This window comes from Temnothorax curvispinosus, unplaced genomic scaffold (assembly GCF_003070985.1).
Source record: "Temnothorax curvispinosus isolate PA1 unplaced genomic scaffold, ASM307098v1 QBEX01005133.1, whole genome shotgun sequence".
In the NCBI taxonomy this organism is placed as follows: Eukaryota; Metazoa; Arthropoda; class Insecta; order Hymenoptera; family Formicidae; genus Temnothorax; species Temnothorax curvispinosus.
The window spans coordinates 819,055-844,094 of NW_020214913.1; the positions used below are offsets into that span (position 1 = coordinate 819,055).

The window sequence follows — 25,040 nt, forward strand, 5'->3', positions numbered from 1 at the left end:
GACATCTAGTCACGAGAATCCTCATTTCCGTCGTTCTATGTAGTTATTCAGAAACGAAAAAATTTGTCTAAGAATGAAAGAAAAGTTTCTTAAGGAATCTATCAAAGAACTGGGATTGTACTAGATACTACGCCAGGAGAGCAAAAGTTTTCTTTAACACTTTTAATACATCAACGGGGATGAAGCATTTAAAAATCCGAGATAAAAACACGGCAGGTCGGACGAGCGCTTTATTTTATCTCGAATTACTGTTTCGAGTTGAGCAGACCGCGGAGAAGAGACAATTAAAACTTTAAGCTGAAATAGCACCACCGTCACCGTCACTTGGACAAACTGAATTCTTCGGGGCGGTAGAAAGCTTTCTTTTAGGCAACAACTCGCTCAGGGGAAACTTCTCGGCGATGACTTAAAATGTTTTAGCGATGTATTTTTAAAGGATATTTATATGTTCCGATCTACATATCGAAATTATTATTATCTTCAGAATTTTTATAATATAATAACGATAAAGATCACCAACCCTGAAAGAAATAATAGACTATTGATAATTCAATTAATAAAAGAGTTTGATATTTTTCCTAACAACAGTATATGTCTTATTTTTAGTGATTGAAGATCAGATCGTCGTTCAGGAAACAAACGCGGATAAAGAGACTGAAAATTCTGCAAACCGTGAAGAAGGTAAATGAATAAATATCGACTTTTTTAATAAGATATTAACATTCAGCCTACATATTTTTATTATATATAGATATATAATACGTATAAATAATATTTTTAATGTAGATGAAGAAGAAGAGGATGAAGATGATGAAGAAGAAGAGGGAGGAACTATTTTCCAAGAAACTGACTTTAAATTGGATGAATTTCTTCAAAGGTGCGATAATGCTGTACTCTGCTAATAGTAGAGTATCCTAGATCTGTCGAGTCTTTTACTTATAAATCGTTTAATCAATTTTTTTTATATTTTCGACAATCTGCTCTTGAACATTAATTATTTTGATTAGAATTTCAAAATTTGGTTAAAATTTAGTTTCTAGAGTTTTGTTCTTCATTTGAAATTCAACAGAAGTAAGATTTTATTATCTGTTTGCACTTTTGAAACTCTTTTATCACGATCTGTTAAAAAGAAATTCTGATTCAGTGAATCAAGATATTCTATATACGATAGAACATAAGATAGTATCTTTGTAAAAAGTAATATACTATTCGAAGGTTCGCCAACGTGAAAGTCGTCAAGGCTTTAGCACTACTAATGCAACAATTCGAAAACAACACAGTCGAAGTAAATCACTATATAACAAAAATGTTACATCGGATTGCTTGGGATTACAAAATGCCGGGTATGATATTTCAAGCGTCCATATTTCGGACTTTTCAAAGAATCCTCGAGTCGAAGGATCCTGCACATAAGGTAATAAAACATAGGGAATAAATTAAATTAAATTATATAGCTAACTGCAATAATTACACTTTATATTTTACAAGTTTGCGAAGTCGTTAACATGACACTTTTGATATTGTCCAGTTCAATATTTTCCTCCGATAGATTTTCTTTCCTTTACGATGATACATTTTATCGCTCTTCGCACATAATAAGAAATAAGAACATAGATAAGACTTTGCTGTTTCTTAGCTAGCGATAAAAATTCTTTTCTTTTCTTGTATCGCGCGATAAATTTTGCCACCAAGCTTTTATTGCATCCTTGTATCGAGCTTAATGGTCCACAGAAGTGGACTCGTCGAGCACCAGAAAAATCGATTCCTGCTTTAGGAGCTCCAAAAGTTCGCGGTCTTCATAATCCGCCGTTTCATCGAAGTCGCCCAGAAGAACCGGAAGTCGTACATGGAGCTGCTCTTCTGGAAGACTACCCGCGACGCGACAGAAATCGTGGATGGCTACAATGCGGAAACGACTAACAAGAAAGTTTCACGAGCGACCTGGACGGAGGCGGAAGAGGATGAGCTGCGTACCCTCTTCATGGAGCATCAGACTAACAAATATCCTCAAGGTAAACTCTTTATATCGTCCATTTCTCACAGAGGAGTTTCGTGCACACATCGTTGAACTCGATAAATTAGAGCCTTTCACAAGAACGTGCTCAAAATATACAACTTTTTGCTCATTAATATAAACAAAGATGCAAGGAATATGACTGATTTAGTTTAATTTACAATTTTTAAGATTTAACTGTTATCTGAATTGATAAAAAGTATTTCCATTTACTGTTAAATATCCAAGAACAAGGAAAATACGAGCTAGATACAGAATTGAATCACTCGTGTCATCTCATAACTGTAACGTTATTGTAAATTTATAGATTTAATTGATTGGATATTGGAGCATGTCATCAATGAAAATAGAACACGACGTACCATCATCAAGAAACTCAAGGAGATGTGTCTGATTGTCAATTCTAAGGTCAGTTTTACTTTTTTCTCGCAATTACAACATAGTTTTTTAGGCACTGAAAGGAACAAACAATCTCGAATCTTTTTCGATACTAATTTATTTATTTTAACGTAATATTTCTTTCGTGGGGAAACAGCCTTAAAAGATTTAGCAAACAAATTTCTGTACCTCTCCGCTAAAAAAGTAACGATTCATCCATGTGCCCCGCGGCAATCCCCGTTGTGCTTCGTCTGACAAGATCAATGATTTACGAGAATCTTGGAAACGACGGAGAGAGGGGCCGTTCGCCCGGCCTCGAAAATAAGTTTCTAGACTACCTCTGCTGGCGGGGTGAACATATGCAAAAAATGGAGCTAGGAATTGCTGCAGGAACTGTAAATTCTCCGGAGACAATGCCTCTCTACGGGGCGAGGCATTTCCACCCTCGCTCCTTCGTTTCTCTTCCTTCTACCGTTGCGTGAGGTTTCTGACGCGAGCTGCGTGTTCCTTCGGTGCCGGTAGTCTCTTTCCCCGAGCATGGAAAATATCTGTGTGTGCGACCCCCTCGTCAACTCCGGCGGCCTTAAAACAGGCGGTTCCTTGAGAAAAGCTATCGTTTTGTTTGCCTTCTGCCTTACGATATACGTATAAACATTTGCATCACCCTTCGAGCTACGAAAACGCGAAGGGAACGTGACCCGAGCGTTTTGTTGTGTTTGTTGAACTGTAAATGCGCTGTGTGATGAGCGGGTGTTCTATAACTTTCGTTTCAACAGCGCGAGAGCGATATGAAATACTTTATTTACTTCATAAAATAGTTCGGCACAAACTAACTACAATAGATTCATACACTCTCGGGAATGTTTGATGTTAATTAACCGTAGAACTAACGCTGCATTATTTTTTTCCCAAATCATTAACATTTCGTAAAGAAACGTTCCGAGAAGTATATTAATCTTGCTACGCTTGTAAGCGTTCCTTGCTCCCTTCGTTATAACTCTTTTCTTCTGAAAATACACGATGCAATACGGTGATAAAGCATGGGAATGCGTTAATCAAGCTTCTTATTGCGGCAGAGGAGTTACTAACTAGTTACCGGCTTATTTAAAACTTGAAATTAATTGAGTTTGTAGGGAAGCTTCTAACAAGGGAAAAAAGCGTAGCGAGGTATAAGCGATGCAATACACAATACCGGATCTTATTCCGCTGCGCTTTTTGCAGGAACGCGATATAATGGATTCAGCAAAAAAATTTTTTTCTTTACAATAATTATTTTAAAACAAAACGCTGATCGACCATTTGCGATCAGCTGCGCTTTTTGCAGATAGAACGCGACATATAAGAGATTCAGCAAAAAATTTTTTTCGTTTGAAAGACGTCAGCGTTTTTGAACGCCAGCAGGTCACAATAATTATTTTAAAATAAAACGCTGATCGACCGTTTGCGGTTTTTATTGAAGATACATGCTTCTCAATCGTTTACTGAAATTTTATCTTGTTTAAGCGAAACACATTTGACACGAGTTTTGTCAAAAAAAATCGAGCCTGAAGTATGATTAATTTTTCGATAATGTTTCACGACATTAACCAGCCGTGACCGAAGAGGGAAGAAAAAATATTCGTTTCCCCTCCGATCTTAATTCGCTATTAATCACAAGCGTGCAGTCGCCGGCGAAAAGAGGGTGGTTACGTCAGCGGAAACGTTTCCTCCGACGTATTATCGATTCCTTCGCGAGATCTTCCGGTGGAAAAGCTTAACCGCGGAAGCGTTTCATTTAAATAATTTCATGCGTGAGTACGTTTCGTCTCTTTGAGCGAAGAGAATACGGTCGGAGCAGAGACTACGGCCGAGTATTCATTTGACATTCATTTAGTCTCGGGAAGTCGCGCGATATTGCTCTGACGGCCATTTAGGTGCCTCGTTTCGCCAAGGGTGGAGTGTAATCGCTGGAAAACGAGCGACCCAGCTTCTTTTTAAATACGCCTACTGACTTAGAAGCTTCTCCACACACACACACACACACACACACACACACACACACACACAGAGAGATTATACACGGGACGCTTTGTCTCTATCAAACCTGAAAATTATGCGCACGCAAAGTGCTTTCCGAAGAGATTATAGGGGTTGAGTAGCTGGGTGCTAATTTATTTATTTATAAAGATATCGATATTCATCGATATCTTTATCGAGTCTCAGTATTGTTCTAATTATTTAACCATTTGATTAATTATCGCTGAATCAATGTTAAATGCAAAATATAAGTTTACTATATTTTACTATATTTTACTATATTTTGTATAGTGACTTACTCACGTAACTGATTACCTTACAAAAGTTGAGTAATGATCGTAATCATGTCTAATGTTATGGCAATTTAAAAAAGTGGATATAAAATATTTTTATCTTTTTTCATCGCAAACGACGTACGTGGTCTGACCCATTTTCTTAAATCTCGTAATTAATTAGAGCGTGCGAGCTGAGGTACAAAAGAGATTACCTAAGGAGTGGTCTGAGGAAGAAATCGCCCAGCTTACGGAACTTTGGACACAGTTGAAGGACGATGATGGTAATTTTTTAAATTTACTTTCTTCAAGCTAATTTCTAATAATGATATTTTCTAATTTCTTTTCTATTTCTTGAAAGTATAATTTTGATCGGACGATTGACTTTGGGATTTTTTCATTTATTCATATTTCTGCCCGTTAGTTTTTAACGCTATTAAATTATTATCAAAATTAATTGCAATTATTAATCACGGATAATGGAACAAAGAAATAAAGTTTACAACTCGATGGCACAGTAATAATAAATTTCTGGCAGCATATTGTAGTAATTGCCATTTATCGTAATTTGTAATTTATCCGCGAATCATACGCGCCAAAAATGGCCTTAACCCAATTCCCGATATAAATTTTCGCGATAGAAATTCGCCATAAATTTCAGCGTTAATTCTAGCCGGTTATTCGCGTATCGAAACTGTTGAAATATTTCGCGAATGCGAAATTCGTGCGAGAATTCGTTAACACCGGAACGATTCCTAGGATTTAATTAAGCTCCGAACATCGGACACGCTTGGCTGCTTGTAGTAATAATTTCGAATCCGCTGGAATGAACGAAGAATAATATCCTTCCTGACAGAGACATTTTCAGAAAAGTCTTGTAAAACTTGTTTCATTTTCATACGAATTCGCCGCTCTCCATAACTTTTAATCTCCGAAGTCGCTTCCACGCCAAGCGTAATTCTCAGATGTCCACGAAATGTCAAGGGCATTTTTCTTCGCTTCCCCTTCAAAAATGTCCGCAAAGTGTTTTATCCCGCCGTGTTCTTAACCCTGCGGTTGTTAACCTTAGAAGTCCCAACGGCCAGACAAAAGTATCCGCAAAAATGTCATGCACGTCTCGCAAGAGAGATAATTCTTTTTTAAATTAAATTTGTTCTATAACAAATCTTTCGAACACGAGTTTACGCTTAATATCGGGGAAATCGCGTTTATACGTATAAAGTATCTTATAATCTTCCGAGAAGTTAAATTATAAGTCCGTAAAGAGCGACGTCCAATTGACTTATAAATACATTTCGCCGACGTGAAATAAAGTCCGCCCCTTTAGATAAAGTCCGTCCGTGTCCCTCCGTAAGCTCTAATTGATTTAACTTTAAATCCCTTCAAAATCTCCGACAGTCGTCTCAATTTTCCCTCGCGCGCGATTCTCTTCCACGAAGAAGCCTCCCTATCGTTTCGCGTCGTATAGCTTCCTGACGATGTGCTATAAAAATCGAAACTATATACGCTATGTCCCCCGACAGATCCCGTGGATTTGATTTTCACCGGACTTAGAATAAAGCGGCCGAAGCCGAAGATCAAGGAGAAGCTTCTGGAATTAGGATTGGCGCAGGATCGCAAGGAGCTGCGCAAAAAGCGGTCCAGAAAAAGCAACCAGGGTGAGTATACCTATTCGTTCTTCCTCCCTCATCACGATCCGGTCTGGAGCATCCCTTGTTCCGGCCAATCCCATCCCATTCCATTCGCATCTGTCTTTCTTACTATCCTCCGATTCCGCGACTATTCCCATTCGATCAGTCTTCTAGTAACGCGATTGCCGGCGACTGCATAGAGCGACTCGCTTTCAACGGGGAAAGCGAAACGACGCGACGTGGAAATAGAGAGAGAGCGCGAGGGAGGAAGCGAGAAGGAGTAAAGATCAATTTGTACAGGATTCTTCTCGCTTTCCTATCCCCGATTTCTTACGAACCGGGGAAGGAAAAAAAAACCTTTCCTCGATATTACCAGTGGAGAGACAAGTCCGCTCGTATGTTTGCAAGATCGTTTCTGCTTTCCTTCTTTATTTCTCGCGAGTAAAGCGAGGGCGAGTCCGCGAGAATTTTTATGTGTATTTTATCTGTGCGAGTTGTTCTTGTCTTCAATTCCAATATTACGAAGATATGAAGAAATGTTAAACTGCGTTTAAAGAGTTCAATATTTTAATAAAATCTTGATTTTAGCACAAAATGTTTCAACTGCGAATAAGAAATGTTAATTTATAAATACAGGTATCCATTAGTATCCAATTACGCCAAAGGCATTATGCAATTTCTAAAATCATGTTAAACATTATTATGTATTTTTATTAAATTATTAAAGTATTTAAATTCCTATTTGTTCAACAGGTTATCCAACAATTTGCGCAATAGAAATTAATATAGAATCGGAATGCGCTGCTAACCGAGTACTATTGTAGTGATTTAAACTTATTGAACTGCTAAACATTTATATCATGTGGTATTCCGCAGCTACGTAACAGATAATATAATCAATTTTCGAAACGTAGCACAGATTTATTTGCAGTTGAAACAATAATAAACACCACTTTTACGTTTCCAATATATCAGAATTAATAAATAATCTTGAATTTCTTTTTACCGAGTTCAGAACATATTTTCTCTCTCATAAAACAGAAAATAGTTGCGATAAATTATAAGATATAAAATTGCAAGTGATAAATCATGGCAAACGATACGTTACACACTATTCAATTTTTATAAAAAAAAAAAAATATGGTTAGATATAAAGATCGAACATATTTCTACATCTCTTTTTTTTCATACGTAATACATTATCAACTCTTCGAGCAAATTTGCGTTTCGATCTAATTTTTTCAAATACTCGAAATAATATTTACGCTCTCCTTTTATTTTTGTTGTTCATATTTGATGCCTATAACGATATCATCACGGAATATCAATCTTGTTATTTAATATCGGCTGCGAATTCCAGCCGCACTTTCGCCGCTCTTGGACCAATATCACTCGCCTTAGCTTCCTATTATGGTGCCGGAAGGAATTTCATATTTATCATGGATATTGTTTTCCTCTCTCATGCCCCTTATTTGTATTCAATGCATTGAGATAGCTCATATCATAGATATACAGCTGCGAGATGAAGCATTGCCGAGAAGTTTTGGTTCACCTTATGTGTCTCTTTGAAATAACATTTTCCCTCAATGTCGTGTTTTGATGCAATCTCGCTATCCCATATGGGACTATTCTGTATACAATGCAATTGTTTTTTTGTAATAGATAGATGATAGAATATACACAATTAATATTCTGAAAGTGTTCACAGATTTATGTCAAATATAATAATGTATTCTCTCTGAAAAGAAAAATGCCAAGCCAGACATCTTATCTGCATAATGAGAATGCTGTAACATAAATTATTCACACTACGACATAAAAATATATATTTCTTTTTTAATCGATTAAAATTCTTACGGACAAATGTTAAAATTGACATTTTTTCCATAAAGAGAAAATTGTATATGATTTAAACACGATAGACGCGAAGATTCAAGATAAATAATTTTAGATCGTGTGGGATTATTCAGATTTATCTCGTATTTTTGTATAAAAATTAGAAAAAAAAAGAAAGCTTAAATTTATAGATTTTATACGTTCTTTAATATATATTATATACGAGATTTATTTAATGTTATATAAAACATCTCGCCTATACATACACGCGCGACATTGCACGGCGCGCTTTATACACGCTGATGAACGCTCCGCTCGAGAAAGGTTCACATCGTTTCCATGCATTGTGCGCAAAGGTAAATCGTCGTGGGAAACGCAAGCTGCCAGTAATTCTGACGGGAACGAAAGTTCAGCCACCGACGACGAAGACGGCGAAGAAACTCGAAAATCCTCGAAGCGCGGCGGCGCACCCCGGCGGAGCGAGGAGCCGACGAAAAAGAAGCAACGGAACAGGCGGAAGCTACCGACGATCGTTTATACGGATGCACAATTATCCGGTCTCTTGAAGGACGTCATCGACAGGGGTAAGTATCGCTGCCCTCTCACGCCGGCTCATCCTCCACTCCGACGTGCATCCGCGTTTTTGTGATTAATGAAAGCTTACTTGTCGCGAGAGTACGGCGCGTGCAACGTATCCCTCGTTTCCTTCACGCAGGATAAATGTTCTCCTTGCCGGAGAAAAGGGAGGACGGCGATGATTTGCAGAAGCCATTATGCGGAGAAAAAAGAGATGACTTGTCGGAAAAACGGCTTCTCAAGTCACTGTTTGGAGTATGTCACGCGGCGGGTCTCGCGGATTCTGCAAAAAAGAAGTTTGTTTTTAGGAGATCAATCTAATTCAGTTACGCGAATCCATCCGTCATTTATGCAAATATAATACAGTAATTGATTACAATATTTATAAAGTCCAAAAGAATTTCAAAAGTATTTCGTCCTCTCTCGAGACATTACTCGATTACCATGAAAGTAACCGAACAAAAAACGCGTAATTAACTCTAATCGTAAAAATGAGCCGGTAAAGAAAATTAATTAATTTGGAAAATCTCTTGGGGGGGGGAAAAAATGTCACGTTAAATCAGACATGAGAGAGGCGTTGGAATGGATCAAGGAATCCCTGCAAGACGTTCTGGACGATCGTGATGAGGAGAGCTCGGAGGGCATACCCCTGGTGCCGCTGACAGATTACTCGGCGTCCGCGATGGATTCACCGAGTTTTCAAAAGCTTCTTCACGCCATGGGATTTGTGCCACCGGCTGATGCCCAGGAATCTTATTGGCGCATCCCGGCGAATATGCTTACAGCCACGCTTCAGAAACGTTACAAACTCATCGGAGACGCTTTAGTCGGTGAATTCATTGTCGAGGGTAAGTGAATTAGCAAATACGGGTATAAAGTCCAAATGGTGATTATTTACGAAAGTTTATTATAGAAACGCGTAAAGATTCCGAGATTGATGAAAGGGTGGACGACAGTGAAGACGATACCAACGTGTTCGAGAATGTGAAAAAATTCTTTGCGCCCAGAGGTCAGTGCAATTAGATTTTTTTATATGGTAATTTTATCGGAAGAAAATATGTAACGTTATAATTTTGCATGTTATCGTGAAATATTTTCAGAGCCTCCTGAAAGACAATTATTATTGATACATTGAAATTAAAATTTATGAGTTATTTCTTTGGATATCAACTAAAATTCCAAAAGTCCTTTTAAATTGAGATTTATTATGCAGCCTATATTAAAATATACGATTTCTTATTTTCGTACATATAATGTATAGAAATCTATCAAAATATATATATTTTTTTAGAACCAGAACCGTCGACTTCCGGACAGTCGGAACGATCTACTAAAATTCAGTTATCACAAAAATCCAAAATATTATTGACATTAAACGAAGAAAGTGATGAAGCAGAAGCTATAGAAATAGAAGAAAAGGATGAAACGGAATTCCCAGTAAAAGCGCACAAAGGTATTAATTAATTCAGTTATTCTAATGAACAAGGGACACAAAATAACATTTTCTCGCCCTCTGTTATTCGAGCCAGCAAACTGTTTCCTTATCGCAAGTTTACCGACAAATAAATTTATCAAGTTAAATTTTTCACAATATTAATAGCATTCGCAATAACATAAAATTTTAGAAAACACAGGCAACGTGAGAAACCGAGTAAGGATACTCAACGACTCCTCCGAATCGGAAATGGAAATTGAAAGGGACGTCGATGATAAGAACGGTCAGTAACATATGCTGATAAAAAATAGGAATCGATCGATGCTTTTTGTTGGTCTCGCATTAACCGTAAATTTCCATATCATTTTATAGACGACGTAAAGAGAGATAGAGCTGATTCTTCATCTGATACGGATAAACCATCCACTAAGAAACGTCGATTACTCGATAGTGACGAAGAGGCAGAACCACTAAGAAATGATTATACCGAGGCAAATGGCGCACCTGTAATAATTAGCGATGATGAAGAATCATTGCCTAACGTGCGATCTGAGCGACCTACATCTCGCGTAATAATCAGCGACGATGAAGATTAAGAGAAAGCGTTTATATTCCAGATGTTTAAAATTTGTTATTCCAGATATTTAAAATATTCTTAAGCATTCAAAATGTTGCAGTATATCAAAACATTTTTTTTATAACTCGAATAATAACTAAAGCAAAAATTAAATTAAAACACATTTTATCGAGTATTCTTCTATGATAAATATGCTTTGCTGAGATTGAAAATTTATATAATAAAAAGGTCGAAATAAATATTCAGTTTTAGCGGTGAAAATTTCATAATTAACATAATTATGGTCTATTTTAAGAAACATAGATTTATTTATAAATTCAATCAATTTCAAGAAAAAATATCATTGCTCAAACGTTGTTAGCTTCCGTTGGGAAGACGATGTTCGAGAGGCTTACAGGCATCGGCTTTATCCGCGAGCGCTTGTACCGGAGTTTACACATTAGGCATTGTAGCTTCATCAAAGTCCCACGCGTTTCCCGTCGCAATTCGCGATACGCCCTTACGGACAATCGGTGGCACCCTGGCATACACTTCAGGGTGCCAAGAAAAACAGTTCCCGAAAGGCGTCCACATTTCGCCAAGTAACGACGAAGAGAACATGCGAGCGCGGCGGTGCTGGCTGGCGAACGTGTCTCCGGCGGCGTCACCGCCACCGCCACCGGCTGCGGGGTCATCGAGCTTGGTCACGTGACTACCCGGGCACTTCCGCGCCGGGCTTGCAGTCCCGCGTCGCGCGCGATCAACCTCCTCGTTCACGTACTTCCCGGGTCGGCGGTTGGTCAATGCGGCTGACTTTACGTCTTTTGATGGGCAGGTGAGGAGTCTTGGCGAGTGTTAACGATACGTACGTGTGCATCGAGACGTAATCGCGCGACGAAAGACCGGCTCTCGCCTTTTTCGATGCCCACCTTCGACGGCTAACGACGACGCCACGGACCGCGGACCCAGCACGCGGAACGACGCGTAATGTCGCCGCAAGGACTGCGCGACTCGCCGATATACGATCAGGGAATCATACCGGGCCAAGAATCGCGAAAAACGCCTAGCCGCGAAATATCTAGTCGCGAATATATCGTTACGTATGACAAGATACGAAGCCTTGTATAAATTTACATGCATGATTAATCAATCGCTATTCAATAATGAAAGACGTTGAATTGTCTCTGTTCCTTTATTTCTCTCTCTATTTCTAATTCTTATATTACTTTATTATTTTATTTTACATTGTTTTATCGCGTTATCATTTTTATATATTTTTTATTATTTTACTACTTATTATTATTTCTTGTTTTATCTAAATCTAAATCATTTAAGTAATATATCTGTATTTAATAATAAAAAGAAAACAAAATTATTCCCACTCCTTTATTTTTCTCTGTATGTCTGATTCTTATATCTTATCTTATATATTGTGTGTGTATTTTATCTTAAAATACTATAACGTTTTTTATCATATTCTTATTGTTACTTTATTATTTATTATTTTATTCTTTTGTTTTCTTTATTTTATGTATAAGATATACGAATCCATTTCTTTTCTTATTTTTATTGATTCGGGCAACACTATTGTTATAAAATATGAAATTGAATTTCACCACGAGTAGTATTGATGCTACCTGCCGGTAGCTGACAAACGGTAAATAGAGTCTAGCGTCTGACTGCGGGCAACCGTATCTACACTATCTACTTACGCTCGAACGAGGCACATCTACGGCGGTAACTAGAGATCGCCGATCGTCAACCCGTCATCTTCGTCACTATAGAACGACCAGATTCCAGAAGGGTGACCACGTGCATTCTAATCTCAACTTTCGGATGCCAGGCGCGCATGACGCAGCGGGAAGTGAGCCGCCGCGGCGAGTCCACTCGTGGAATCCAAGCTGCCTCGTCAGGACACGTAGCTGCCGTGATAAGATAGCATGCGAAAGAGTTAGTAGACCGCAGCCAACGTGATTCTCATGGTCCCCTGGTAGAAGCGCGGGCTTCTTATACGGTTGTAGGTGGATGGCATCTCCTCTCTCTTTGTGGACGGTATCCCCACTCTATCGGGGGGAATCCCTTCCATTCGTACTCTTTCCTCTCACCGCATATCCCATCCCTACTTTTAGCCAGGCATGTGATGAAACGGCGAGAAATGACTTTTAAGAGCCAACAAGAGTCTGGCGTACAATGAAGCTCTATTAGTCTAAAACGAATATGTATACTTCAGTATTAAATAATCTCTTTTACATTTCTGAATAATAAAAAATTGCTGAAATTAATTTCCTTTGTAATTATAATATATTTGAAATAGAAGTCGGCTATTCGAACATCTAAACAATCAGTTGTTAGTAATTTATCAATATCAATGTCTTCATAATTTTATGTCTAGAAAAAGTTTACAGAGTCATTTAAATCTCAATTAACTTTAATACTTATGAGAATAATCGTATATATTACTATAATAATAATAAACATCTAAAATAGTATTAAAAATAAATAAAATAAGAGATCTCTAAAATATTTTTTAAAGAAATAGATACATTTTATAATTTTATATCAAGAAACATTTGTATTTCTTTTAGATTATTTAGATAATCGGCTTTCTAATCTGTATTTGTATACATATTAATTATGCGAATCATCTGTCGGTTGTGTATCGCTGTATTATTAGGAAAGTATAAATACATGCAAGCTTTTGTCACAGTTGACTACTAATCTCATGTGAGCAACGTTCAATCATGGACTCGTATCGTACGATAAAAAAAAAGCTTTATTTTTTATGTAAGGAAATTTTTTTTGATAGACGTATGTAGAGAATTATGCGGAATATATCATCTTTAATCAATTACAATACACACATTTCACTTCAACTGTTACTATCAGACAATATTTTGTTACTATCAGACACGCTCTTATATATTTTAAGAACAAAGACATGTAGACGGATTAATTTTAATTTATTCATTTAGATGCCATCGTACGCAACATTAGAGAATTTGACATTGCCACACTCATTATCTGTAATATAAAATTTATATTTTTTATTTAAATAATGAATAAATCCTGCGACAAATTTTTCTATTATTTAGATAAACACGCAAATTACAATTGTAATTCTCACATTCAGATTTATACTTAATTTTTATAAAAATACTTTGTGCGAAAATATAATTTAATAAAAATATATTATAATGTTCATTAATAGGAAAAAACGTTTGTTTGCATAATATGTACCATAGTATGTATAATAATGCAAAAAGAAAACGAATGTTAAGAGAACGCCATATATAATTGCGTTTTATACAGTTAAATATACAATTTCAGTAATAAAATATGAATTAAATATATAAATGTATAAAAGTTATGTATAACGTTGCTTACGACTCTAAAAGTTTCCATTGAAAGGACGTAAAATGGACCGCCGGTTAAAACAATCGGTCTCTGCGCTTGCATCATAATGATTTGCACTGTTCGACCAATATTACAATGTTTTATCTGTTTTCCGGAAACAACATATGTTTTTTTTTTTAAATCTACAAGCTCCCATCTGCAAGAATACACTGAATGTGCTATTTGCAAGCCCTAGAATGATACAAAAGTCGAAATTAATGTAATTGTATTTAATAATTGTGGATTGGCGTTTTTTACTGTATATTGTTTTCGTTTGAAAGTTCTTAAAAGTAAAAAACTGACATAAACAAAACTAACCAAATATTCGATTTGAGTGGCACAGAAACAGAAAGCGAACAATTCAAAGGCGGACAATAAAAAGTATTCCAGCAGAGCCAATAACTTCATGATAGATTCCATGTCAATCTGTCGAGATGCAAATTTTGTAGTTTAATAATTCGAATGCCAGCACTGAGTGTACAGAGTATTCAGTTCATGAAATTAGCGCATATTGCCGAAGACCGAAGATCTTATAGAATAATTCGTACCGCAATTTTAATTACTGATGCCTCGAACGAGACTAAACAGAGAATAGATAACGTGTCGACACATTGCAGGAACATTGCTGGACCGGTAAAGATTTGCAACATTTTTAAAAATCTAGAAGTATACATATTTCTTAAATACGATCAATTTAAATGCGATTAACAAAAGATTATTTCAGAATTGTGATATGCAAAATTGACCATTAGAGCTATTGGATTCACGAGATATTACATCACTCTCCCTTCGTAATGTATATATAGATATAGCAATTACATATAACTACATTATAATTCCGCTACATAATGATCTAGTGAAAATGTTACTTTAAAATCTCTGTGTGACAATCCACGCATTTCTTTAACTTGTCCTCGAGAATGAACGTGGTTTCTGAACATGGCACGCTGTAATTTTCCAAAAATATCTTATTTCCATGATTAAACGAGCTTATCTTAAAATAATCGATAACATAAATCATACTTATCAAAATTTATTTTTATCGGTATTATGGCGTTGATATATTGAAGTTGCATGCAGATGACTATCAGCATGGTGACGTAAAAAGCGTCGTAACAAAGAGTTCCAAGCGCAGAAGATATTGCGGCGAGTACCTGCATGAGATACAGGCAAGCGTAATTGTAAGTATCGTCGATGTTCACCGGATACCACGCAATATACGGAAAAATTCTTTTTTTTAATGTGCGATTAATCGAGTTTATCTGGTCGGGTGCCATTCCTAGGAAAAATGGATTGACACTCCAATGTAGAACGCCGTAAATGCAAGAGCCTCCCCACCACCACGTAAAGAGATTGGAATATTTACGCGCGTGTTCCATTTCGTTTCTATATATTCGATGTCCTGATATAAAAAGATCTTTGTTACGTTATAATCTCAATATACCGAAATAGTAATTTCAAATATTAATAACTCATGAAAGAAGCTATATTTATATATAATATTGAAGAACCGGGATTGCATTTCTGAAGTTTGCGCGGAAAATTATCTCGTAAATATTCATTAACTTTGAAGCATGAAAAGTCGTGCAATGCAACGTAATTAATAACACAATCTCGTTTTACTTTCGTCTAATAGGAAAGTGATTTAAAATATCACCTTCCGCGATATATATTTTAAAAGTTTTATAATGAAATCACAAATAAGTTACACTGACGACAATAAATAATTCATGTACCTTCGTCGCTCTTATCGATCCTTTGACAAAGTACGTGACATTTTTCCAACTTCATCACGAGGTCGACGATTTTTCTATTTTTCCATATACAGTAACACCATTTTGTCAAGGCCGTACAATGCAAACTGATTACTCCGATGACGCTAGCAAATAATTTCAAATTGATGTTCATCGTAAGCATCAGTATTTCCGCGAGCAGGAGTAGGAAGAGTGCCGATATGAAGATAATCGTCGTTCCCGTTAAAAGCAACATTTTAAGTAGCGAAAACGACTCGGTGGGCCATATACGGGTGTATCCAAGTATTCGGAGTAAGTACGCGATATAATGCTGTAAAGAGTCTAAAAATATCGCGTCTTCTCTCCACGCCTTAGCGTTCTCGCTCTTGCGATTCATGTTCGGAGATAGAAGAGGGGTGGGCGGAGCCATACCTGAAAAAATCGAAACGAGAACCATCCTTCGCGTAAGAATGCGTGTCCGGCTGCGGTCCGCTGCGGTTCATTCACGTGAAAAGACACGACGGTTTCGCGCAAGTACGCGAACGACATAATGCGACTCTTGTTTCGCATATTCCCCGGATACATGTACACCGGACAATTACGTACGTTACGTCAGACGACCTAAGACTCACGTATATGTACGTACACGGTCCAGCTCACGGTCTCACGAAGCGGTAGATTGTGCAAGCGGCGAGCACGTTCGTGTGATCGGCAAACAGAAGATAAAGGCTGCCGTTTATGCTCGTAGTAAAAGTATTTTGTCGCGAAAAAATTATCACGGCTGAACTCGTCGTGCGTAATAACGATAAGATTTACTTTACAATTCTTTTTTTTTCGAGTTTCTGGCAAATAGCTGAATTACGATGCACTCTGGTTTTACGATTCTTACGTATATAATATTATCAATGTAATGATATAAATATCTGACTGTTGTATTACGTAATTACGTGACATTAATGACATATATTAATTTAAATTTTCGAAGAGTTTTACTGGATAATATTTCCCTGTGCGTGGTGTTATTATATTACTCTGATATTTTAAGTATTGTTACAATGCAACGTGAGACTGAGAGATGTACAACGTTTCGGACACTTGAACGACTCGTACAGTATTAATCCTCTGTTCATACGCGAATGGATACTCTGTACGCACATAACTCGCGCTTCGTGCACGCGTATAGGCAATTTTCGTTCTGCACGTTGTATTTAAAGGACAGACAAACTTGCCCCGAAGTTTCCGGGATCGTGAGATATTCCCGGCGACCGCGACGCGCGTATCCGCCCACCCGGACTTCGGTCATGATTTATGCAGGCAAATAAATGTCGCCGTCATATCATTACTGTCATTAGACGTTCGTTTGAAATGCAAATGACATTTGCATCGAATATACTCTCCAATTAAGTGTCCGCGTAAACTTTTCCCGTGGTCCGGGCAGTCGTGGGAAGTTCGCGTGTGCTTTGAAATATAGATGCCCGCCGTATAGGACCGAACGTGAAATTTAACTTGATATCTAATTACACGCTCTCTCGAGTCACCACCGCGGAAGCAAGATCATCGGTTTCCCTCTGTGCACGCGTGTTCGTGAGTGGGTGGCTGGGGCGAGCCGGGGTGACTCCCCGGTTAATCTTCGGACCCTACAGCTCGCTCCGTTTCCGCTCGCTATGGCAGTATCGCGTCATCTGTATCGGCCGTTGCATCCGAAAAGACGGAATCGTGTAATCGCGTAATCGTGTTTCGCTCTCAAATCTAACTGAAATCTGCCGCTGACACGTTCGCGAGGATTTTTTGCAGTTATCGACGCGCGCCCTCGATTTGTATCTCATCGTCAGCGAGCGAGAACGTCCACGGGGAAAACATCGGAGCCGGTTATTTAATCCCCTAGTGCACGGATGCGATCTGTAACGAAGATTACAGAAATGTAATTAGTGCTCTTGTAGATTACAGAAATGTAATTTCGAGAGATGCAAGTCAAATATTTTGTAGAAAGGTCGTTTGTATCTAAGTGAAAACCTATATGTACGTGAAACCTTTTTTCAATCAAGTTCTCTTGATCGACAAATTCTAAAGAATATTCAAAGATGGAATTTCAATCGCACGAAAGGATTAAACAGATTTCTTTGTCGTAATTTTAAAATGTATCGCAATGTTTAAATTCGCTTAAAATGAATAAGTCTCTGCGTATACCACACCGACTCCATTCACTTCCCTTTCTACTGGGCCAATCTTACTCGTGTTGGTGCTTGAGCGCGCGTTCGTGCTGGTAGCACGTGGATTCGTGTGAATGCAAGCGGAGCGTGGAGCGGTCGGGCCGAGTTTTCGGAAGTATCGAACGGGTTCCGTGTCTCACTCCGGGTCCCTTCCCCTGTCCCCGTGCTCTCCTTGCGTCCCGTTGGTCCCGGAGAACTCTACTTTGGTGATAGTATCCTGCCGCCCGTGTTGTCCGACGCGTTGCCGAATTTTGGCAATGATTGATGGCTATTAAGGACCGGGCCAAACCCGCTCCGCCTGTTCCGCGCGCCGTGCCCTCCGCGCCGCATACATTTGCTATATTTGCGAGATCGCAATTGAAGCAAAAATAGCGCACGAAACATCAGGGCTGGACCAACGTTTCGCCAGCGCCCGCGGGGAATATATCCGTTTCAGACTCGGTTTCAGAAGTCAGCTACGAAGATGTAACACATTTTTCTGGACGCCAGATATTTGGAAAACTTGGAAAATTTTTGCACACGAGCAAAAGATAGAGGCGCGTCAAGCACATAAAAATTACATTGAAATTATACGAGGTTTCGAAAATGGACGATCCGACATAAAACATATTTTTATACGAACGTTTTAGATCTGCTTTTATTACAAATTGTGTTGTACAGGTTGCGCGTTGCAGCAGTTTCAATTTTTTTTTTATTCTCGTTTCAGAACTCCGATGGGATTCGACGCTTCCTCTTTTTCGCTATCGCGCATACGAGCTCGGAGCTTGAAAGCTACGAGTTGCAAAACGCGATCGGCGTATATATTCATCCTCGTGTAATCAAATCAAGCGCGCCGATCATGATCTCGCTTTCAGAGGAGACGTCGTCGCATCCGGTGGGCGCACCACGACGCTCGATGGGATTGCAGTTTGACGAAGGGCTCGAAGGGGCGGACGAAGGGAAAGATCGATGGTCGCCGGCAGGAGAGGCGAGCGTCGATGAAAAGGTCAAAGGTTTCAGGTGTGTTTGCGCTTCGCGCACGGCTGGTACAGGTACAGCCTCTTCCGCGGCTCTGCTCGCCGTTGCAACAGCAACATACATGACTCTTTATTAACAACAATTAACATTTGGTCCATTGTTCATACAAGGATATCTCTCATTGACGACGCGCGACACTGCCTGGCTGCCGCGCGCGGTTGAAATAACTCACTATCCCTCATCTCTCGCTTGACGCGATTGTGAAATGCCATCAACGGAATCGAGCCGAATCAGTATAAATTTGCAAAATTACCGCAATAATAAAGTATTTTCGTTGTAAAATAAGCAGCGGCGTCGGCTACTTATATGACTTTGCGTGTCAATGAATACTCTATTGTAGTCTTTATTATGCGGTAATAATACATCGTAAATAGAGGATGAAATTGATAACTTGCAAGGCAATGAAAGAAGAAATGAATGCTATAAAGTAATTAATTTATTTGGCGTATATAATAGAAGGCATTATTCTTTGCTGCACACGTCTAATATCTTACTTCGCATTTTATAAAATTCTCATTAAAACATTAATGCTTATAATTGCACAACTTGAAATACATTTAAATGAGATGATTAGCAAAAGCGCCTTTATTAAAGCTTAATTGCACTTTCAATCATCATAATGAGCAGTAAACGCATTCGCAGCGATGTAACAATGCAATCGTATTCATTATTAAATATTTTTAATTGGCAGTCATTATTGACCATATGTTGTCTCTCTTTGGCCAAATTCCTTTTCTATCTCGTTGTGATATTGAATGGACGGGGCTCTCTCGGGTCCGTTCGGCTCAGCGGCTCAGCGTATTTACCATAAATGACCAATTGCCAGTTCATGGTGAGTTGGGGCAGTGAGCGCGCCGGAATATCGAATGTGTCGCAAACGGCCCGCTGATAAGGTTCGCGGATAGCAGGCGAGCATACGCGCCAGCAAGATAATGAACGCTGGCTAAGTAATCGCAGGCTAGCCGCGCGAGCTCAGGTCGCGCTCTCGGCCTCGGCCACCGTGAACCAGCTTGCCCATCGTGTTCCCCCGTTCCAAAGATTTACCAGTCTCCGGTTATGTTTGATGCACTATTATGTTTTCGATTACGGTAGGTTAGTTGCATCGGTAACGTCATCGTTGTCGTCAGCAACGCGCCGCCGATATACGTCAAAGCTGGCGAGACACATGTAATTACTCGTCACGCGTAAGTATCGTCATCGACGCTCGTCAAGCTTACCTATCGCATCACGAAGAGAGAGCACCGGTTTTTTTTCTCCCGCTTCGATCATGCGTTTTTGGCGCGGACAGTAATTAATATCTGCCGAATATTACACGCGGAGTGCTAAATTGACTTTCAAGGAGCTCTAGAATGCTGCGGGGTCGTTTTTCTCTAGATGTTCGGACTTTTCCTTCTAATCGTTCTGTATAGCGTATAATGTAGTTTATGTATACGATATTGTTAATAGATATTTAAAACAAATGTAATGTTAGGTAAGATAATCTTCAATTCTTGGATCTTAAAAAACATGTAACTCTTATTATTATTATTATTATTATTATTATTATTATTATTATTATTATTTTATAAATATATTGAGTTTTGGCATAGACACAAGAATGGTAATCTTATTTGAATTCGTATTTTTATTCCAGATGCTGGTATTTGATGACGATAATGGTATTTAATACGATATCGGCGTTATATTATTAATAATGATGGATAATGAAGGATGTTCTTACGCCGACTGAATGGTCATTCAGCTGGTAATGATCGGTCGGATACATATTGCACACACAGACGGTACATCGAGTGCAGATAAATTGTGGTTGGCAAAAGATAGGAAGCTGGTAAAGTCGACGTGGAGGATATTTTTGTAGCAGCGAAGCAGAAGTGGTAGAAGCTGGCTTCGCCAAACTTCTATGCATATGATTATTGTAATGTCGGTCGCGTACACAAGCACGCATGAATAAATTCCGATTAAACAATGTAACTCTTAGCGGATTATACATATGCGCAAGGCAGTTTTTAAATTAAATTTAAAAGTCAAATTAAATTCTACGGGTGTGTACCTTGGTTTTTTTAAAGAACTTATAATTTTGTTAGGACTTTTAGAGAAGAATTTATGCACATTTTGTTTCCAGAAAAATTTCAGTATATTTTAAATATATAAAATTAAATATAAAATTCCTCTCGTGTGTATACTTTAAAAACTAATACTTAAAAAATAGAATAATGCATATTCTTGGAGATTAATTAAAGTCGAAAATTCTAATACAAAAATAATGTAACTTGCTAATTATAAGCAGTTGACGATGGAGACAATGGAGAAAAATTTGTTCAGAACCATAAAAACTACAAAACATATCTCAGAGTGGAGCAATTTGACCGGGGTACTTTTCTATAAGAAATGTGCGGGGTTCTTTGCCAATGTGTAACGATCGAACCAAAAATTTTGAACTATGGACGGTATTTTGTTAACTAATTTAACAATTTTTTTATTTACCAAACCTAGAAATTTGACACATTCACTCGCAGCTTTTTTTCCGTTTTTCAGTCTGGTTCAGTCAGTTTACGATTTTCATTAAATTCTTGCTTAGCCACGTCTTTATTAGTCACTACAGTCTATGTCGCACATAAATTAGTCAGTTAATTAAATTGATGTGATAATTTCTACTGTTTCGGCAATTTTGTATCGCCCGATTCGTAAAATCACGATCTTTTAAGGCGACCTTATTTATCTGTAGAAATCAAAAGAGAGATCTATAGTTGTAAAGCCTTTCTTGTCGTAACATCACCAGGTAGTAAGTTGCATGATTTTTTATTTGTTACATTGCATCGCTTTTTCTTTTTATTTCTTTTTTCTTATTTATAGCTTTATAGATTCAATCTTCACTCTCATCTCAGATAACTCACCTAATTTTTTTCACTCAAATTCTCTACTGCTTGTTCTTCTACTTACTGCTCTCCTACTCTTCAATACCATACCCTCTTCGAGTAATCGATAGATTCTCTTTCTCTATTTCACCTTCCTTTAGAGAATTCGCTGATGACTCACCTAATTTTTCTCACTCATGTTCTCTGTTTATTCTTTCCACTTTCTGCTTTCCTACTCTCCCATCATTACTGTCTGTATAAGGTTGGTCGATATATTCGATGGCCTCTCTTTCTTTTTTTCACCTTCCTTTGAAAGGTTTGCCGATTTATTCGGTGATTCTTTCTCCCTTTCTCGCCATTTTTTAGAGGTACCCGAGACATATTCGGTGGGTTCTATTTGAGAGACATCTCCATTCACTTTCTGTTTCTTGCGTCCGTATTATCCTTTTTTTCTCCCCGATCCTCTTTTTGCCAATTTGAAAATCTTAACGAGTAAAAAGCAAAAATGGGCTATGAGAGTCAATGGCCGCGCGTTCAGCAGACACAACTGTTGAGTTCGTCTTATCAACACTCTGCGTTGATTGGTTGGTTCTAAAAGTAAGAGCCAATCTCACGTTCGATTGCTACTGACTGGCTTGGTCTGCTGAACGCGACCATATCACAGTTATTAGTGCATCAGAATATGTTATGTGTATTGTATACGTTGCCCCAATTTGAGCGCGAGTATTGATCCCCTTCGATCTAGGATCTTTCGCGCAGCATCGCTATTATAGCGACGGCGCACGAGCTTACAGAGGCAGCTTGCGATTGCTAGTTAATCATTTACTTAAAAATAATCTTGTAAATTAATTCCTTTTTCTTCCATTCTCGATGTATTCAAAATTTAAGTAACTCGTTTATTATCTTTACAGGCGATCGTTCGCGAGCCCTAAATGCAACCGACGCGCCGCTGGATAGAATATTCGACGTATCTACGTTTTATAAAACGTTATATGTTTGAAAGCGGCAGTGATGGTTGGCGTACGTTTCGGCTGTACTTTCAGCTATCTTCAGAGATTCGGTAATAAATAAATTAATTATTAAATCATCACAAGTTCTCCGAAAAGTATAAAGTGAGTATTTAAAAATTGTAAAGTATGTAGACAGCGTCAAGAGGAAAAAACCAGAAAAATTCTGCTATCATTCATATTTCGCAAATTATTCGGACTATAGAAATGAAAATTGAGTTCAGGGACATGTTTATTTTGCGTGTCGTTGCGAGTTACGACCGTTGCGTTCCGCGAAGCCCCCCCCCCCCCCCCGCGCCCCGCGCGGCGCGCCATCGACCTTGCTTTCATTCGCAATTTAGTGATGCGACATCGCGTTAAAAATAATCGATTCTCATAATCGATTAATTTTAGCAAAAAAGAATTTACGATTCGATTAATCGGACTAAAATAAATCGATTATAAGATAATCGATTAAAAATCGGGTTCTTATCTAAAGATTTTGAAGCCATTAGACTGACTAATTATGATGTAAAAATTTAAATAAAGCACGATTAAGATCAAGAATTTGATTGCAATCAAAAGTTTTTAATAATAAAACAAATGTAATTGCAACACGCTATAAAATTTTTATTTAATTGCACATTCAATAAACTTAAATCATTGCTGTAGATGCAGTATCAATATCTATACTGTCTTCAATTACAAAATTATTTTCGGAGCATTTGCCTTAATTCGCATCTGGATAATTGCATCTCAATGTACGTCCCAATATTGGCTGAAATATATTTGCAAATAATTATTTTCAAATATATATTTTCACAGGAAAATATACATATACTTAAAGTCGTTATTTCCATTACTTGCAAATATATTTTGTTCGACACTACTGTACCGATACTACTATGTCACCTCATTAATTGGCGAATGCACGCAGACACACTCCTCGCATAAAAATAACATACAAACGTAATCTGAGATATTGACATTATAATTTAGTGCCTCTTTGTTAAAATTATGGAAGGTTACTAAAGTAATAACGAAAAAGAATTATTACATGTTCATCATAAAGTCGCGAAATTTTTTTACAACAGAATACCCCACTTGCACAAATTTGCAGTGAATACATTAATACGCTCGTTACCAAAATCGACTTATCAAGTACAAGTATAAACGAAGCAAAATGAAACTTTGAATAATAATAGTTATGGATAATAATCGCCGTAGCAATAAACAGTCATATCAACGTTCTAATGCACGTTTTATGCGCGTATTACGAGCAATCGCTCTACATCGTCCCGAACGAAGTTTACTGTGAATCTTATAAAACGAAAATGGTGTGTTTTCATTACTTGCAAATATATTTTGTCCGACACTACTATGCCACCTCATTAATTGGCGAATGCACACAGACACACTCCTCGCATAAAAATAACGTACAAACGTAATCCGAGATATTGACATTATAATTAGTGCCTTTTTGTTAAAATTATGGAAGATTACTAAAGTAATAACGAAGAAGAATTATTACATGTTCATCATATAGTCGCGAAATTCTTTTACAATAGGATACCCCACTTGCGCAAATTTGGCGCGAATACATTAATATGCTCGTTACCAAAATCGACTTATCAAGTACAAGTATAAACGAAACAAAATCAAACTTTAGATAATAATAGTTATGGATAATAATTGCCGTAGCAATAAACAGTCATCAATGCAGTTTTAATGCGCGTTTTACGCGCGTATCACGAGCAATCGCTCTACATCGTCCCGAATGAAGTTCACTGTGAATCTTATGAAACGAAAATGGTGTGCAGCTGGTGCGGCATCACGAAGCAAATTGAATCAGCACACGAGACACCGTTGATTCAAATGGCGCATGGTAAATCCACTGTAATAGTGTAATCTAGGTCCTTAAGGAAACAATGAATGGCGCACAATCTTCACACTTCTTCGACGCAATTATATATTAAGTATACACAGCATGTATCATCTTGAAGCATCTCGCTAACCATATGCGTTCGCACACAAACGACACGCCGTTCCGTTGTAAAATATGCGGTAAGTCGTTTACGAGGAAGTACTTCACGAACCACATAATGTGGTATACGGGTGAGACGCCGCACCGC

At 37.9% G+C, this 25,040-nt stretch overlaps 2 protein-coding genes across 2 annotated transcripts in view; one reads left to right on the forward strand and one right to left on the reverse strand.

The window, feature by feature from the left end:
• The window catches only part of LOC112454538 (protein timeless homolog), a 99,143-nt gene extending 88,182 nt beyond the window's left edge, over positions 1-10,961 (forward strand). The window contains exons 16-28 of the mRNA XM_025016000.1: positions 607-681; positions 787-877; positions 1,216-1,414; positions 1,775-2,012; positions 2,322-2,422; positions 4,865-4,964; positions 6,204-6,338; positions 8,504-8,731; positions 9,287-9,571; positions 9,637-9,732; positions 10,015-10,176; positions 10,349-10,441; positions 10,531-10,961. Coding sequence (XP_024871768.1) covers positions 607-681; positions 787-877; positions 1,216-1,414; positions 1,775-2,012; positions 2,322-2,422; positions 4,865-4,964; positions 6,204-6,338; positions 8,504-8,731; positions 9,287-9,571; positions 9,637-9,732; positions 10,015-10,176; positions 10,349-10,441; positions 10,531-10,754 — 2,027 coding nt within the window. The 3' untranslated portion in view covers positions 10,755-10,961. The remainder of the gene's footprint in view (positions 1-606; positions 682-786; positions 878-1,215; positions 1,415-1,774; positions 2,013-2,321; positions 2,423-4,864; positions 4,965-6,203; positions 6,339-8,503; positions 8,732-9,286; positions 9,572-9,636; positions 9,733-10,014; positions 10,177-10,348; positions 10,442-10,530) is intronic.
• A 2,587-nt stretch (positions 10,962-13,548) lies between these two features.
• On the reverse strand, positions 13,549-17,039 carry LOC112454574 (odorant receptor 85f-like). Its single transcript, XM_025016051.1, has 8 exons — positions 16,895-17,039; positions 15,844-16,272; positions 15,131-15,509; positions 14,977-15,054; positions 14,656-14,767; positions 14,426-14,533; positions 14,099-14,299; positions 13,549-13,735 (listed from the first exon to the last, which is right to left on the reverse strand). Exons 1-8 carry the CDS (start codon positions 16,995-16,997, stop codon positions 13,679-13,681), a joined length of 1,467 nt encoding a protein of 488 aa, XP_024871819.1. The 5' UTR covers positions 16,998-17,039; the 3' UTR covers positions 13,549-13,678.
• Between the last annotated feature and the right edge of the window lie 8,001 nt (positions 17,040-25,040).

Coding starts and splice junctions, on each gene's coding strand:
- LOC112454574 (XM_025016051.1), bottom strand. CDS start 16,997: ATGTGCGTACAGAGTATCCATTCGCGTATGAACAGAGGATTAATACTG. Junction 16,273..16,894: donor TCTCAGTCTCACGTTGCATT/GTAACAATACTT, acceptor CGATTTTTTCAG/GTATGGCTCCGCCCACCCCT. Junction 14,534..14,655: donor CATCAGTAATTAAAATTGCG/GTACGAATTATT, acceptor GCATCTCGACAG/ATTGACATGGAATCTATCAT.